General features: G+C 43.1%; 1 protein-coding gene across 1 annotated transcript; it reads right to left on the bottom strand.

Annotated features, from left to right (window-relative positions):
* Positions 1 to 8,122: 8,122 nt before the first annotated feature.
* LOC149393711 (uncharacterized) lies at positions 8,123 to 9,512 on the bottom strand. The gene is made up of 2 exons (XM_089618125.1): positions 8,923 to 9,512; positions 8,123 to 8,201 (listed from the first exon to the last, which is right to left on the bottom strand). Exons 1-2 carry the CDS (start codon positions 9,510 to 9,512, stop codon positions 8,123 to 8,125), a joined length of 669 nt encoding a protein of 222 aa, XP_089474251.1.
* Between the last annotated feature and the right edge of the window lie 7,813 nt (positions 9,513 to 17,325).

The raw sequence follows: 17,325 nt of genomic DNA, 5'->3' as shown, positions 1-17,325 counted from the left end.
TTAGGGCAGGCTTTGTTAAGATCTTTGTAGTATATACAAATTCGCCACTTCCCGTTTGGCTTTTTTACCATTACCACGTTGGCGACCCACTTGGGGTACTTAGCCTCTCGAATGAAGTTTGCGGTGAGGAGTTTCTTGACCTCTTCATTTATGGCCAGGTATCGTTCTGGGTTGAACGTTCGTCTAGCCTGTACTTTTTCGGTGACTTTTGGGTCGTCGTTCAGTCGGTGCACTATTACCTCGGGATCGATTCCGGGCATGTCCGCATGAGTCCATGCAAAAACATCCTTGAACTCCCTAAGGAAGGCGGTAAGCTGAGTTTTGATGGCGAGTGGAAGTCGGGTGCCGATTTTTACAACCTGATCAGGCTTCGACTCGTCCAGGACGATTGGCACAAGATCATCGGAGGTTTCCACCTTAAGTCTTTCGATTTCATCACGGGGGTCAAGTTCTCCGAACTTCCTTGCATCCCTTAGGTTGCATGGGTAATCCTCTTCCAGTTGGAAGATTGTGTTGACCGCTTTTCCCACGGACTTGCCATCAACTCCTTGCACGTAGCATATTCTGGCTTGGGATTGGTCTCCAGCCATGATGCCAATTCCCCCTTCGGTAGGGAACTTCACCAGTAGGTGATACGTGGAAGTGATCGCCCTTAGCCGGTTCAACGTGGGTCGCCCGAAGATTAAGTTGTAGGGCGACTCTTGATCGACCACTAGGAATGGGACCATGTGAACGGCTTCGATTCCTGCAGGGGTCCCAAAGGTGACCGGCAGGTCGATGATGCCCTCGGTCATAACCTTTTCCCCAGTGAACCCAAACAATGGCGTTTGGGTCGGAGTCGGGCGCAGCCCCCCGAGCTTCATGCGTTCTAGGGTGGACTTGAAAATTATGTCGGCAGCGCTGCCGTTATCGATGAGAACCCTTTTCACCAAGTTATTGGCCACTTGGGCCTTGAGCACGATCGCGTCATTGTGCGGATGCACAACTCGCTTGGCCTCTTCATTGGTGAAATACATCGTCTCGTGAGGCACGGACGGAGGTTCTTCATATGTGAAGTTGACGTGCATAGCAGCGTCTTCCTGAGACACGGCCCTGGGAATTTCTTCCGTTGTCGGGCCGAATCCCCATCTTGTGGACCTCCCAGTATGGTGGTTACCACGTGCAGTTGCGGGTTGGCGTTGGCAGTAGCCGTGGTTTGGTTGGCAGAAGCGGCTGCTCCTCCTCCTTGACCAGACTGTTGTCTGTTCGCGGTGGGGCCCGCAGCGCCGATCATGCGCAACACGAACTTCTTCAGCTCGCCCCATTGGATCAGAGCCTCGATTTGCCTTTTGAGGTTGTAGCATTCCGAGGTCAAATGACCATATTCCCGATGGAACTCACAATACCTGGACCGATCGCGAGTTGCGGGATCCTTCTTCATTGGAGCCGGGGGCGTGAACTTGTCACGTGCCAGAGCCAAGATCCTTTCCGGTGCCGTGTTCAGCGGCGTGAACGACGAGTACCCTTTGAAGTTTTCCGCAAGTCGCGGTTTCTGAGGTACAGGGGGTTGGTTGCTAGAAACCTGGTTCCCCTTGTTTCGCCTCTTACGAGGTTCGTTCTGCTCGCGGATAGGTTCTTCTCGACGGCGAGAGCTTTGATTAGTGCTCTTGCGTCCGTCGAGGTAATCTTCGACTCCCATGAAGGTCTTAGCTCGAGTCATTAACTCGGCCATGGTAGAAGGGACACGGCCGACGACAGACTTGAGGAAGTCACTTGTGCGCAAGCCTTCTATGATAGCGGCTATTGCGTCACTGTCGTCAAAGCGGTCGACCTTGTTTGACTCTTCAGTGAATCGGGCGAGGTATCGTCTAAGAGACTCGCCACTCTCTTGCCTGATTGACCACATGTACATCTTGGTCTTCTTTTGGACCATAGACGTAGCGAACCGTGCTAGGAACATGTCCTTCAGGTCTTTGAACGAGTGGATGCTTCCTGGCCTTAAGTTTTTGAACCACTCAAAGCCGGGTCCGGCGAGGGTCAAACTAAAAGCTTGGCACATGGCGCCAGGAGAAACACCCTGCATCGTCATCCAGGTTTCATAGTGCTGGATGTGGTAAGCAGGATCTGCTTTTCCATCATAGAGAGCGAGGTTCGGGAGCTTGAAATTCCCCGTACAAACCTCAGCTAGTATTTGAGTAGTGAAAGGCGATGAATTCTCCTCAACGACCCCATAGGCACTTCCACCCATTCCGTATTCTCGGAGATCTCGTACCTCATTTCGAAGGTTGTGGATCATAGTGACCACATCGAGACCAGTCGTTGGAGTAACCCCTTGATCGGGAGGAGTCACCTGTAGCCTTTCGTTAGACCCCTGTCCTGCGCGGCGGTTCCCGTTAGTTGGGGCTGCCAGCGGGACATTGGGTCTAGAGCTTAGTCGCTCTCTCAGATCATGGCCACGCCCAATGCGTTGAGCAGTGAGGCGGTCCCTAAGGTCAGGGCTTGCCGTACGGAGACGCCGGCTTTGCTTACGACGGTGCGCTCTCCGCGCGCCATGACTTTTCGCAACATTCTCCCTCGGACCTAGTCGGTCGAGAGCTGAACGTCGGGAATTCCCCTCTTGAGAAGCTGCCGGCGCATCGCCTGTTCGGGGTAAGGGATTCGATGGACCGGCTTCAAACACGGCGGGGAGTTCCCTGTCCTTCGTGAGAGAAGTCTCGATATCCTTCGACTCACCAGTACCCTCGTAATCAGGGTCGCGGTCGCGGCTTTCCTCGTTGAGGTTCTCATGATCCCCGTTGGGGATTGTCGTGTCACGCATAGGTTGCTTCGCAGCCAGTCGGCTGTGATACCTTGCGTTCCTTGCCTTCAGTCGGCGGATACTCTCCTCTAACTCCACGATGCGGTTGTCCCTGCGAGCGGGTCGAGCTTTCTTCGTGGAGCGACTCTTCGTCACCATGCGCTCGGGAGCGCAAGAAGTATTTCCTGGTCCCAGTGATGTTTTCGGGGTTGTTCACGCCCTCAGAACGTATGGGTGGTTGGCTACTCATCGTTTCTCAAGTTCGAGAAGGTTGAGTTCGCAGAAGAAAAGAAGAAGATGAATAGAAGGGATTTCGGGCTGAATAGGTCGGGAAGTCCCCTCCTTCTAGCGCCAAAATGTTGTCGCACGAAAATGAACAACTATTTAAAACCTCGGGCGGTTCGATCCAAGGCCAGACCAAGTGATCGCACCCGGGCCAAGAGTGTGAACTCGATAGTCTCGAGCTAGGGTTTCTCCTATCAACCCGCCTCTCGGGAGAGGTAGGGGGTGAGGAGGAGGAGTGACCGTGCCTTGGTTGTCGGCTGCCTACGTACCCGTGCGTGGGATCAGGTCAGAACGTAGTTCAAGCGTGTAGGACGCAGTATGAGGCGCGGAGCCTTGGCGGAGAGGCGTGCTCGACGAAGGAGACGGGGCGCGAGGAGTCCTCGGCGGCGTCTCAGAACTTCGGAGATCGCGTACGCGTCTAGCGTGTTAGACGCGCGAGGGGAACTCGAGTCGAGAACCCTAGGGGCGTGCTTGAGCACCGGAGAACGTTCGGTCAAAGGGAGCGACGTCCGGGAAGTCCCCGTGAGTGCTTCGGAACCTTTGAGAATGAGGGAGGGAGAAGAGAGTCTGCTTCAGGCCAAATATGGCATCCAGAGAAACAGAGCCGAGTAAGAAATCGAGCGTGTCGATCAAAGATGAATAGAAATTACTGGATATTTTTGGGATGGCTTTCCCCTCAATGGGAGGGGGTTTATATAGGTGTTTGGGAGCCTTAGAAGGTCCCTTTTTCGTCCATGTGGGACTAGTATCGCGCATGCCATCAAGTGGAGGCGCACGGCGCGCGCGACGCACAAAGCACGGCGCACAACGCGCGGCGCGCGGCGGGCGGCGCAAGGGGCGCGGCGCGCGGGTCACCGGGCGCGGCGCGGGATGCGCGACGCGGGACGCGCGGCGCATGCGCGGCGCGGGCACGTTCTGGCGCGGCGCGCGCCTGCCTGGCGCGGCGCGTTGCCCGGTGCATGGCTGGCCGGCGTAGCGTGTTGTGCGCGCGGCGAACGGCTCGTCTTGCCGGGCTCTTGCGGGCCTTCGAATACTATTATTCCCGCGTGAAATAGGAAGGTTTCCACTTGACGAGAGTGACTCGACTCGAGGAGCGGAGCTCGACTCGACGAGAGTGACTAGTGGCTTGACTCGAGGAGCGATTCGAGAATGACTCGAGGCTCGACTCGAGAATGACTCGAGGCTCGACTCGAGGAACAATTCAAGGCTCGACTCGAGGAGCGAAGCTCGACTCGAGGAGTCAAGAACTTGGGCGAGGGCTTGAAGATTTGCCGCTCTTCAGGACCTCCGGCCTGACCATTGGCCCTTTGAGCGACGTGCCTTCTTGGCGTCTCGGGTTTTCCGAAAACGACCGACAACAGAAAATAAACGAGAGAGAGAGAGAGGAGTTTCGGCCACAATGTCTAGAGAGAGAGTCTCTCAATCTCTAATTTGTGTGGAGTCAGAAAAATGAGAAGAATGAGGCTCCTATTTATAGGAGAGGTCTTACCTTCAATAAGGTAGTTTCCTCTTCTATAGAATATCACATATTCATGAGCCAATTTCCTCTTTTCCTCTATGACATACTCGGCCAAGGTAGGCTTCATTAAGCCTTGGATTTGTTTCATATTTTGTTCCATGCCTTACCTTTTATCTCATGTGGCCGAAGTTCCTTATGCATCATTATGCAAATTTGTTTCCTCTTTTTCTTTTGGCAAGTATCTAAATACATTTATGCACAAAATAAACTCTCCTATTTCTCTATAGGGTAGGCGCCCAACATGTCTCTAGAAGGAGCTTCTAGAAGCTTCTTCATTTATTCATGAGAACATGAAAAAGACCCATTAAGAATTTTCAATAAAACTCTTATGAAATGAAATTAATTCACGAGGCCCAATGATCAAGTCATGGCCGAGTGACATTAAGTCATCAAATGAACTTGTCAAAAAATTTATTGACATTCATTTCATCCTTTGTCTCAAAAGACAAAAATACCCTTTTGACTATTTTCGTTCTCGTTTTGACTTAGCTTCCAGTTTAACTATTCCTATCGATGTGATTCGTGACAGTGACCTCATGGACCCAAATGAACAAAGCTTGAGCTAAACACTTGGACTCAAAAGTTCACAAACCTTTTCCAAGTTTAGCATATTGCCAACTGACTCCACTAAAGAGCTGACACTGAAAATCTCTCGGTTCAAATGAATTTATTTTCTACTCAAGAATTCACCTAATTATAATGAGCGGACCCACTTAATATTATCTATGTTTACCCGTCATGAATGTCATCAGCTAGTCGGGATTTACTAAATTACCATTTTACCCTTCTAGCTGTTATTTTCTCAACTCATTTGTCGCTTGTGAATAAGTTAGAAACAATGTATTGACGAGGAGCTAACAAGTCACATTGTTTCATCCAAAAAAGTCAGGACTCAATTTGGACACTGGCCAGTTCATTTATTCACACTCCAAGGAACAAAGCATGAGGTGACATACATTGCATTTCAGCAATCTTGTACATGAATTCCATATCTATGAGAACTTCACAAAGTTACTCATGACAGACTCACAACTTAGTACTTCACCAATAGGCCTTGTTCGGAATCACATAGTGAGTCCGAACTTTGACTTTCTCAAATGAGAATACTAAGGTGTGAAATGGCATGTCTCATTTCAGGATTAAGGTAAGCATGATGCAATTCATACATAGTGACTTCGAGACATAAAAGGTTAAATGGTTTGTTCTTATCTTGTCTCTAGAAGTGCACTGGTCAATTCAGTACCTTCGGAAGATACCTAGAAGAACTATAGAGTCTCCAACTCTCAATGCCTCATAACCAGACATCATAGATTCTTCTAACAATCATACTGAGGTCAATAGTCCTTTGACCCTTAGATTGCGAATATATCGTTTTAAGCAAACTACGAAGAGTTTGTTCATGCAAATCTACATTTGTCTCTTCGTAAGTTGTTAAGTTTGTTTATGGACTAAAAGACTAAGGTTTTATCATAAAGCTTCAAACAAAGAAAGAATGAATGAACGTTTCAACTTTATTAATGAATGAATAGGCAATTACAAGCAAGAGTCTTCATGAGACTTTATTACATCAAATGTACAAAATAAAGACTACAACTCTTCTTGTGGGCACCATTGACAACACTCACTCGACCTAGTGTTTAGCTCTGCGACTTCAAGACTCGTTCTTAAGTCGTATTGTTTAAAAGTGCTCACTCACTAATTCCTTTATTTCGAGTGATTTAGTGATAGAAACTTTCGTGGTTGATTGAGGTGCCGAGGAAAGGAAGAGAGACGTGCTGCGAGGGGAGACGAGCGTTGCAACTTTCTAAGAGCGTCTTAAAGATCAAGCTTCAAGAAAGGTTAGTAAACTTCTTAGCTTATAATAGTTTTTAATTACGTGTACTTGCTCTTTTGTCTAGGTTAGTAAAAAACCGTTTTTACTTGTAAAAGAAAATTTTTAAAATTCCGCCGCTTACCGAAGCGTTAATTATTTTCTTAAACCCTAGATCGATTCCAACACTACAGCGTATAGAGTACATAACTAAGCATATACAGGAGAGCGTCTCGGGTTAAATCCCGAAAGAATTATTGTTTCCCTTTCATGCTCGTTAAGTTTTTTAGATTGAAGACTCAGGACGTGATTCCTGGTACTTCTACCCTCAGCTCGAATCCGAGAGTCCAACCTGCTCTCCTGTCACCTCAGATATAGCCAAAGTCTATGGTTAGCAGAGGGATCTAACTACAACAAAGTAGCAACGTGGCTGGTTCAAGTTAGCGTTTGAACCTATAGGTAAAAACCCAACTAAAATTTTCCATAAAGAGTGGCCGAGGCCTTAATCTTCAGTGTTTGTGTCTTTTAAGGCTTTTCCTACTGTTTATTATTATTAACACGTAAATGCACGTAAACAAGATTATTCCCTTGGTAAGTAGTTGACTTATGTCTCCGCGCTTACCTGGAATAGTTCGACAGAGAGTTCAACAACTTCCACCGATGTCTTGCTTTTCACGTTCTCCGGAATACTTGACACTTGTCAAAGGTCAAAAGAACTAGCATCCGAGGTTGGAAGTCCGTTAGTTATTGTATTCGAGATTACTTGAAAAAGATAGGGTTCGTTGTCGAGATTAGGTTTGAGTCGCTTCGGTATTTAAGAATTTAATTTATTATTCTCCGGTTTTTCGGAAGTTAAAACTTATTCAAGACTCGTATACTTTCGTATCGAGAATGATACGAAATAAAATTAAATAACAATTATGAGTCTTAAATAAGTTAATTAATCCGAAATTAAAATAATTGAGAATTCCAAAAATGAATAATTAAATTAAATTCTCGAACATTATTAAATAAATAATCATAAATTATTTATTTAAATGAATGAGATATATGGAAATAACCAACTAAGAGTATTTAAATGCTATAAGCGATTTAAAAAACTCACGAGTTAATCGAGCTTTAATTTCGATAACTCTTTTCTTGAAAACTCCAAAATACGGCTTCGTCGCTTTTGACTCGTCCGGTTCCCGCTCGTCCGACCAAATCTGTCATCAAACTGCGGAATCCGATAACGAGTTAATTCCTTAAATCCAAATCCGATATCTCGACTCAAAAACCCGAACCCAAGCAAGTCACACAACCTAACACGAATCCAACCAACTTGTCACAAAATCTTTAGACTTGTCATAAAATTAGTAGACTCGTCGTAAAAAAAAAATTTAGACTTGTCACAAAATTTTCTAGGCTTGTCATAAAAATTTAAGACTCGTCATAAAATTCAAATCTCAAATACCCGAGCCCGAACAAACAAAAAACACATATCGCATTTCATCAACTCAACCAAGCGAATCCTTAGCACAACACAAAAATGGCCCGAGGCTCAGATTCAGGAACACAAGCCGGTCAAGACAAGTCCTCGGCCAAGAACAACAACCAAGTCTCAAATTCAAAACATCCAGAATTACCAATATCATCACGGCGTCATCATCAACAGAAATTCAATTCACATCAAAACTTCAACAATTTTAACACGCCAAGATAAATCAAACAACCATAATTCGTCCAAAATTTCTCATAAATCCAACCAGCCATTTTCAATCAATATCCAACCATCAAACATGTTCACAAAAGTCTCAAATTCATCAACAACCCTTCAGAATCAAAAAGCTCCAAAAATTTTATTTCCATGAACCCTAAAAAAAAGATTTTCGGCCAAAAATCCAATCCAACCAAGAATTTCGTGCTCAATCCTCAAATTCATCTCATAAACAACAATTTTCAAGCTCAATGAACATCACAACCAAGCCAAAACCTCAAATTTCACTTGGAATTCAAAACCCCCAAACTGAGCTATGAACCCTAGATTTCAATCAAACCAAGGAGATGAAATTTCTTTTTCTTTCACTCTCGTCCCTCAATTTGTTGCACTTAAGTCCTTTCCAAATAAATCCTCTCAAACTCGTCCTTAATTAATAAAAAAAATAATCTTGAAAAATAACCGAGAATTTCTTATGAATCCCTGTTATCTTAAATATATTTATGGGATTTCAGAATTTATTTTCACTCTTGAGATTCTAAGTCTCCGAGTACGTTCCGAATAAATTTATTAGGAAAATAATATCGAGTATACTCGAATATCCTTATTCCGAAATTTCATCAACCTTAAATATATTTGTTATTATTATTTTTTTCCCAAGATATTTAAAAATTAAGGACGTCGCATGTGCAACAAGAATTTGATTCAAAATAAAACTCGTTTATTTTATTCAAATTCACAAGTGGAGCGATACAAAAGTTTGTATATTACAATCTCTACCCCCTTAGAAGAGTTTCGTCCTCGAAACTTAGAACAAGGCAGGGTATTTCTTTTGCATTTCGCTCTCAAGCTCCCATGTAGCTTCTTCCGCAGAGTTTTTCTTCCATAGTACTTTGACTAGGGGTATAGTCTTATTCCTTAAGACTTTCTCCTTGCGATCTAGGATTGCAACAGCTGGTTCTTCATATTTGACGTCAGGAGAAATCTCAACCTCTTGATCTTGCAGTACATGTGAAGGATCAGACAAGTATTTTCGCAACATCGATACGTGAAACACATCATGAAGGTTGGACATAGACGGTGGTTGGGCTAGGCTATACGCTGCCTTGCCTACTCGATTCAGAATCTCAAAAGGTCCAACAAATCTCGGGCTGAGCTTTCCTTTCTTTCCGAATCTCGTGACATCACGCATCGGAGAGACTTTCAAAAAGACTTTCTCTCCTGCCTCAAACTCTAGAGTTCTTCTACACTTATCTTTGTAGCTCTTCTGACGACTTTGTGCTGTCTTCATCCGGGCTTGCATTTTCTTGATCGCTTCGGTGGTTTGCTCTAACATCTCAGATCCAGTAAATTTTATCTCACCAGCTTCATCCCAATGAACTAGAGAGCGACACTCCCGCCCATACAAAGCCTCATACGCGGCCATACCAATTGTTGCTTGGTAGCTGTTGTTGGACGAGAGCTCAACTAGCGGAAGGTAACGACTCCACGAGCCGTGGAACTCCAAAATCTAATAATAAAACGAGAGTTTTACTCATTTTATCCGGGCACGAATTCACGTGTACATTAATGGCCTATTGTCCCTCCCTCAATTTTCTTCAACAAAAATTGTACAAAACTATTGCATTTTCACTAGTTTTATTTTTTGTATATTTCTTTTATTCTAAAAATTTCGAAATCAACCATCCTAAAATTTTTTGTCGTCTCCACAAACCTACTTCTATGATCATGTTTTGATTCATCTTACAAAAAGTCGTTTGCATGCCTATTACTCCCTTGATTAACTAATTCTGACTGTACTAATACCCAGACGGGAAACATAAAAGAACAACGGAGATAGTCGAAGCTATCGACAATGAGAAAAACTCTATCACTTTAAAAGTGATAGAAGGAGACCTCACGGAGCACTACAAGAACCTCACAATCACCATGCATGTGACACCCAAATCCGACAGTCAGGGAAGTGTGGTTCACTGGACGATGGTGTACGAAAAGCATCGCGGCGATATAGAGGACCCACACAACTTCGTGCAATACCTGATTGAAGTTTCAAAAGATCTCGATATTCAACTTCTTGATAACAAGGAATGAGATTTCGATCCCCACTTATACGTATATATGGTCTGGCGAGCTATATTATATTGATGTCTTGTTTATGCATATTATAAATATCTGCAATAAGGGCTCGCGCACTGTACTGGTTATATATGTCGCTTTTTCTTTTGCTTTTTAATTTTACGTATTGTAGTGTGGTTTTTATGTCTTGGCGTGTCGCATCCTCGTTGTGGTTTTATGTGTGCTATATATATAAGTTGTGATGTTTTCATGCTGGGACATATTTGTGAAAGTCTTTTATAATTTGAATAAAATATCTTTCTTATATTATTGTACTTTTGCCCCATGCATTGGAATTCGCGATGACGATTGTTTAGATTGAGATTGCCACTAATCCATTAATCAAAACTTCAGTAAGAATTTTTTTTTTTAATCTCATTTTGTATCACAATTTAAACTTTTAAATAACCTAAAACTAATTGAACCCAATCTCAAATACCCAGTTATTGAACACATGTATCATTTTCAATATTCTCACGATCGAGGAATTTCAATTCTAACAAAAGCTTCCCGCTGTGGAAGCTTCCCGGTTCAACAACGGGAACTTCCCGTTGTACTATAGGAAATCTGATATTTTTAGTATCGAAATTTTTCGCCGCGGCCATGAATAACTCACGCCGTAGCGAAATAGTACACAAAGGAAAGAGTCTCCCATTGTGGAAACCTCGCCGCGGCGTGAAAAAGGGTTAGCCGCGGCGAAAATATCAATATTGAAATTGGTATTTTCGCCGTGGCAATGCATTTTTCACGCCGCAGCGAGACTTCCACAACGGGAGACTCTTGTTCCCATTGGGGAATCTTCGCCGCGGCGTGTATAATGCATTGCCGCGGCGAAAATACCAATTTCAATATTGATATTTTCGTCGTGGTCATGCATTATTCACGCCGCGTCGAAGATTCCACAACGGGTAGAGTCTCTTGTTGTGGAAGTCTCTCCGCACCGTGAACGTGCGATTTACTAGTAGACACTAGTGCTAACAAAAGCGTCCAAAAGAAGCCTCCAAATCCTACGATAAAAAAAATAAATAAAAAAATTGGCGCATCTAATCAATGCAAAATCACACCCATTAAATCGCAATCATGACAAATGCGTGATTACCAAAAAAGAAGTAACAATTCAAATTCTTATCCCCAATCTATTATCTATTAGGTAAATAGCCACCATTACAGTTTGATATTACTAAATAGTAAACGTTTCGTAAATCTTAAGTAAATAGACACTTTCATATATATATATATATATATATATATATATATATATACACGTAAATCTTAGGTAAATAGTCAGTGTCATTTATTAGGCCACGTCATCTTTATGGCTATTTACCTAAGATTAACAAAACATTGACTATAGAGCAATTTCAAACGTTTTAGTTGACTATTTTCATAATTTAGAGAGTTTGAAAAAGGTTACGCGGAACAACAATATAAGTCAATATGCAGCCAAAGCGATAAAATGATTCTTAGTTAATTGATCTATATTATAAGCGGTGCCCATCTCTTGAATGAAAATAAGCCGTAGGGGACTCTCATAAACTGTTAATTAATGAGAGTATATATACTAGTTGATTGAGTTAATACAACAACTAAGTACTCACCAAAACATTTATCGCTACATTTACAATATACTAAGAAATTGGGGGTAATGTTATATAGTAATCATATGTAACACCGATTAGCCTAAGAATAGTTTTTTGGAGCCTAGAATCAATGAAGTCCGACTTAGAAGATAGTCGATGACAGACAAAGATCAACGAACAAGCGCATATGGTAATTAAGGTCAGAAGTCTATAAAAAAAAATTGAGAAATTATATAATTTGTAAGAGTCAAAGACTAGTCAAACAGTTAATTTTTTAAGTGAAGGCCACGTCCCACCAGAAGACCATGTATGCCATGAGGCAAAGCGGGTATAAACGTAGAACGTCTACCGAATTTTGATACCCAAGGCGATTACCAAACTGAAGTCACATAGCATAAATGTGAAGGAATGGTTTCCAAACCAACCTCTCGAACGTGTGTCTGATTAACTCTCACGTCCCTAATCTACAATGGCTTTAAAATATGAAATGCATTGTAGAATAAGGCACCGACTAACATACACACTCGCATCCACATCACTTTTTCCACACACTACTGCAAATTCAAATTTCTGGTGCGGATAGGTATTAGGTGCGATATGTCGCACCTAATAGTCACACCTAAGCACATATTAGGTGCGACATTGTCGCACCGGATATAAAAATGTCGCACCGAAAAGTAGTGGGTGCGACAAATGTTAGGTGCGACAACTGTCGCACTTAATAGTTTTAAAATTTAAAACGGTCGGAAAAATCCCCCCCAAAAATTTTTGGTTGTGTGATTTCATATTCGGTGCGACATGTTGTACCGAATATGAGTATTAGGTGCGACATTGTCGAACCCAGTAGTTTTAGGGTATTTTAAATACCCACCGTCCTTCTTCCTCGCCCGAACTCCCTCTCTCGCCATCTTTCCCTCTCTCTATCTCACTCTCTCTCTCTCTCTCTCTCTCTCTCTCTCTCTCTCTCTCTCTCTCTCTCTCTCTCTCTCTCTCTCCCCCCGACGCCTCCACTCGGCCTATCTTTGGCGACTTGCATCCTTTCCGCCGTGAACCTCGCCGTCCTACTCCAAGGTACATCTCTCTCTCTCTCTCTCTCTCTCTCTCTCTCTCTCTCTCTCTCTCTCGGTCTCCCCCTCTCTCTTTGATCAATCTCACTTTGTCTCTCTCCGAGCTGCAGGTCCGTCGATGGCGACTGCCATTGAAGCCGCCACTGAGTACTCTTCCTCTTCCGCCATTGGCCGCCTGTAAGATTTTTTTTTTTTAATCTCATTTTGTATCACAATTTAAACTTTTAAATAACCTAAAACTAATTGAACCCAATCTCAAATACCCAGTTATTGAACACATGTATCATTTTCAATATTCTCACGATCGAGGAATTTCAATTCTAACAAAAGCTTCCCGCTGTGGAAGCTTCCCGGTTCAACAACGGGAACTTCCCGTTGTACTATAGGAAATCTGATATTTTTAGTATCGAAATTTTTCGCCGCGGCCATGAATAACTCACGCCGTAGCGAAATAGTACACAAAGGAAAGAGTCTCCCATTGTGGAAACCTCGCCGCGGCGTGAAAAAGGGTTAGCCGCGGCGAAAATATCAATATTGAAATTGGTATTTTCGCCGTGGCAATGCATTTTTCACGCCGCAGCGAGACTTCCACAACGGGAGACTCTTGTTCCCATTGGGGAATCTTCGCCGCGGCGTGTATAATGCATTGCCGCGGCGAAAATACCAATTTCAATATTGATATTTTCGTCGTGGTCATGCATTATTCACGCCGCGGCGAAGATTCCACAACGGGTAGAGTCTCTTGTTGTGGAAGTCTCTCCGCACCGTGAACGTGCGATTTACTAGTAGACACTAGTGCTAACAAAAGCGTCCAAAAGAAGCCTCCAAATCCTACGATAAAAAAAATAAATAAAAAAATTGGCGCATCTAATCAATGCAAAATCACACCCATTAAATCGCAATCATGACAAATGCGTGATTACCAAAAAAGAAGTAACAATTCAAATTCTTATCCCCAATCTATTATCTATTAGGTAAATAGCCACCATTACAGTTTGATATTACTAAATAGTAAACGTTTCGTAAATCTTAAGTAAATAGACACTTTCATATATATATATATATATATATATATATATATATATATATATATATATATATATATATATATATATATATATATATATATATATATACACGTAAATCTTAGGTAAATAGTCAGTGTCATTTATTAGGCCACGTCATCTTTATGGCTATTTACCTAAGATTAACAAAACATTGACTATAGAGCAATTTCAAACGTTTTAGTTGACTATTTTCATAATTTAGAGAGTTTGAAAAAGGTTACGCGGAACAACAATATAAGTCAATATGCAGCCAAAGCGATAAAATGATTCTTAGTTAATTGATCTATATTATAAGCGGTGCCCATCTCTTGAATGAAAATAAGCCGTAGGGGACTCTCATAAACTGTTAATTAATGAGAGTATATATACTAGTTGATTGAGTTAATACAACAACTAAGTACTCACCAAAACATTTATCGCTACATTTACAATATACTAAGAAATTGGGGGTAATGTTATATAGTAATCATATGTAACACCGATTAGCCTAAGAATAGTTTTTTGGAGCCTAGAATCAATGAAGTCCGACTTAGAAGATAGTCGATGACAGACAAAGATCAACGAACAAGCGCATATGGTAATTAAGGTCAGAAGTCTATAAAAAAAATTGAGAAATTATATAATTTGTAAGAGTCAAAGACTAGTCAAACAGTTAATTTTTTAAGTGAAGGCCACGTCCCACCAGAAGACCATGTATGCCATGAGGCAAAGCGGGTATAAACGTAGAACGTCTACCGAATTTTGATACCCAAGGCGATTACCAAACTGAAGTCACATAGCATAAATGTGAAGGAATGGTTTCCAAACCAACCTCTCGAACGTGTGTCTGATTAACTCTCACGTCCCTAATCTACAATGGCTTTAAAATATGAAATGCATTGTAGAATAAGGCACCGACTAACATACACACTCGCATCCACATCACTTTTTCCACACACTACTGCAAATTCAAATTTCTGGTGCGGATAGGTATTAGGTGCGATATGTCGCACCTAATAGTCACACCTAAGCACATATTAGGTGCGACATTGTCGCACCGGATATAAAAATGTCGCACCGAAAAGTAGTGGGTGCGACAAATGTTAGGTGCGACAACTGTCGCACTTAATGGTTTTAAAATTTAAAACGGTCGGAAAAATCCCCCCCAAAAATTTTTGGTTGTGTGATTTCATATTCGGTGCGACATGTTGTACCGAATATGAGTATTAGGTGCGACATTGTCGAACCCAGTAGTTTTAGGGTATTTTAAATACCCACCGTCCTTCTTCCTCGCCCGAACTCCCTCTCTCGCCATCTTTCCCTCTCTCTATCTCACTCTCTCTCTCTCTCTCTCTCTCTCTCTCTCTCTCTCTCTCTCTCTCTCCCCCCGACGCCTCCACTCGGCCTATCTTTGGCGACTTGCATCCTTTCCGCCGTGAACCTCGCCGTCCTACTCCAAGGTACATCTCTCTCTCTCTCTCTCTCTCTCTCTCTCTCTCTCTCTCTCTCTCTCGGTCTCCCCCTCTCTCTTTGATCAATCTCACTTTGTCTCTCTCCGAGCTGCAGGTCCGTCGATGGCGACTGCCATTGAAGCCGCCACTGAGTACTCTTCCTCTTCCGCCATTGGCCGCCTGTGACCCCCTCGGCTCAGCCCCGGTCCTCCCCCCGCCGTCCGTGACTCCCTCGGCTCAGCCTCGGTCCTCCCCCCGCCGCCCGTGACCCCCTCGGCTCAGCCCCGGCCCTCCCCACACCGGTCGTGACCCCTCGGCTCTGCCCCGGTCCCCCCGCCACCCGTGGCCTCCTCCGCTCAGCCCCGGTCCGCTCGTGACCATCCCTCGGCTAAGCCTCGGTCCGCCCAAACAGCTCCCGGCCCTCCCCCCGACCGCTGCCGCCCAATTCGACCCCGGCCCGTTTTCGCCCAATTCGCCCCCGACCCGCTGCCGCCCAAACAACCCTAGACCCTCCCCTGGCCCACTGCCGCCGAAACAGCCCCCAGCCCGCCCTCGGCCCACCCGCTGCCGCCCAAACAGCCCCCGACCCTCTGTTGGCCCAGCCCCGGCCCCGCATCGTAGCTCGTCATCTCGTCGTCGCCTCGGAAAAGGTTAGTAATTTGTAACTTAGTAATATTTTTAGATTATTTCATATAGATTAATTAGATGTTAACATGTTTAGTTAATTAATTAATTAGTAACATGTTTAGTTAGATTAATTAGTAATATATATGAAAATAGTAACATGTTAGATTAGATATAACTTGATTAATTAGTTTGCTAAAAATTTGTAATATATAGTAATTGTCAAAAATTTTAATTATATGTAATATGTTAGATTAGATGAATTAAGTTAAAAGTAACATATTAAATTAATTAGTAACATTTTTAGGATACTCCTGATTGGTTATATATGTATTTTTTTTAATTGAAGATTTTAGTTAGTAACTATTTAAGGGAAAACTTTGCCGAATTTTTGTTACAATAAAATCTATTTGTAAAAAATAATATGAATTTTTGTCGAAATTTGATTAACTTGGTAATGAAATCAGTAGTGAATTTGTATATAATAACGAATTCTAACAATTTTTTAAAATTAATATATGTCTTTCACAATTTCTCATTCACTCTTACAAATTCGATCTAGACTCTTTCAAATTAACGATTAACTCTCAATTTACTAACAATTCATGACTCTCAATTTCCTAACAACTGATTCTAAATTTCAAATATTAACGATTCACTCTCAATTTTTACCTCTCAATTTTCTAACAATTCACTCTTACAAAATGAATTCTAACGATTCATTTTTACCTCTCAATTTCCCGTCTCATTAAGCGGAATGTCAAATCCAAGTAGAGATTGGATTACCGAGAACAATCGGTTGAGTTTCCAATAAAACAAGGGTTAGCGAGTTTATCCGCCTTGCAAGCAGACTCCCGAACGAAAATGGTCAGTATCGTTGTCCTTGTAAATCTTGCAATAACGTGATATGGCAAGAAATCAGGGTCGTAAAGAATCACCTTTTGAACAAGGGGTTTACCCCGGGATACACCGAATGGTATCATCACGGCGAACATCATGTGCCTACCCATGTAGAAGATGCCAGCGAAACTAAGCAGAGAGGAGTCAGTGGATTACGCGATGCTCTCCATGATATAATGGATCACGAGGACTTCGACGACTTTGCGGATCCGACTCCGAGTGAAGTGCGTGCAGAGGAGCAAGTGGAAGACTTATTTGTCGAGTTGGAAGCAGAATTGTACCCTGGATGCAAGCCGAGCTAAAGGAGATGCGGCAACAGATCTCCTTCCTCACCCAGATGCACAACCAGCCTCCCACGACTCCCCAACCTCCACCTGCACCGTAACCAGGTGGCACAGATCAGCAGACGCCAGGTTCCACGTCGAGTTCTATGCCTGGTTCTATGGATTTCTTGCG

The sequence above is a fragment of the Urtica dioica genome, chromosome 6, assembly GCF_054948205.1.
Source record: "Urtica dioica subsp. dioica isolate 48M chromosome 6, U.dioica_male_clone48M_v1_H2, whole genome shotgun sequence".
In the NCBI taxonomy this organism is placed as follows: domain Eukaryota; kingdom Viridiplantae; phylum Streptophyta; class Magnoliopsida; order Rosales; family Urticaceae; genus Urtica; species Urtica dioica.
This window is presented reverse-complemented; position numbering and strand designations above follow the sequence as displayed.

Excerpts from the sequence above, each read along its gene's own strand:
- LOC149393711 (XM_089618125.1), bottom strand. The coding sequence starts at position 9,512 with ATGGCCGCGTATGAGGCTTTGTATGGGCGGGAGTGTCGCTCTCTAGTT. Across the intron at positions 8,202-8,922 it reads TGGGAGCTTGAGAGCGAAAT|GGTTGTTGATGAATTTGAGA; the intron begins GCAAAAGAAATA and ends TTGATTCTGAAG.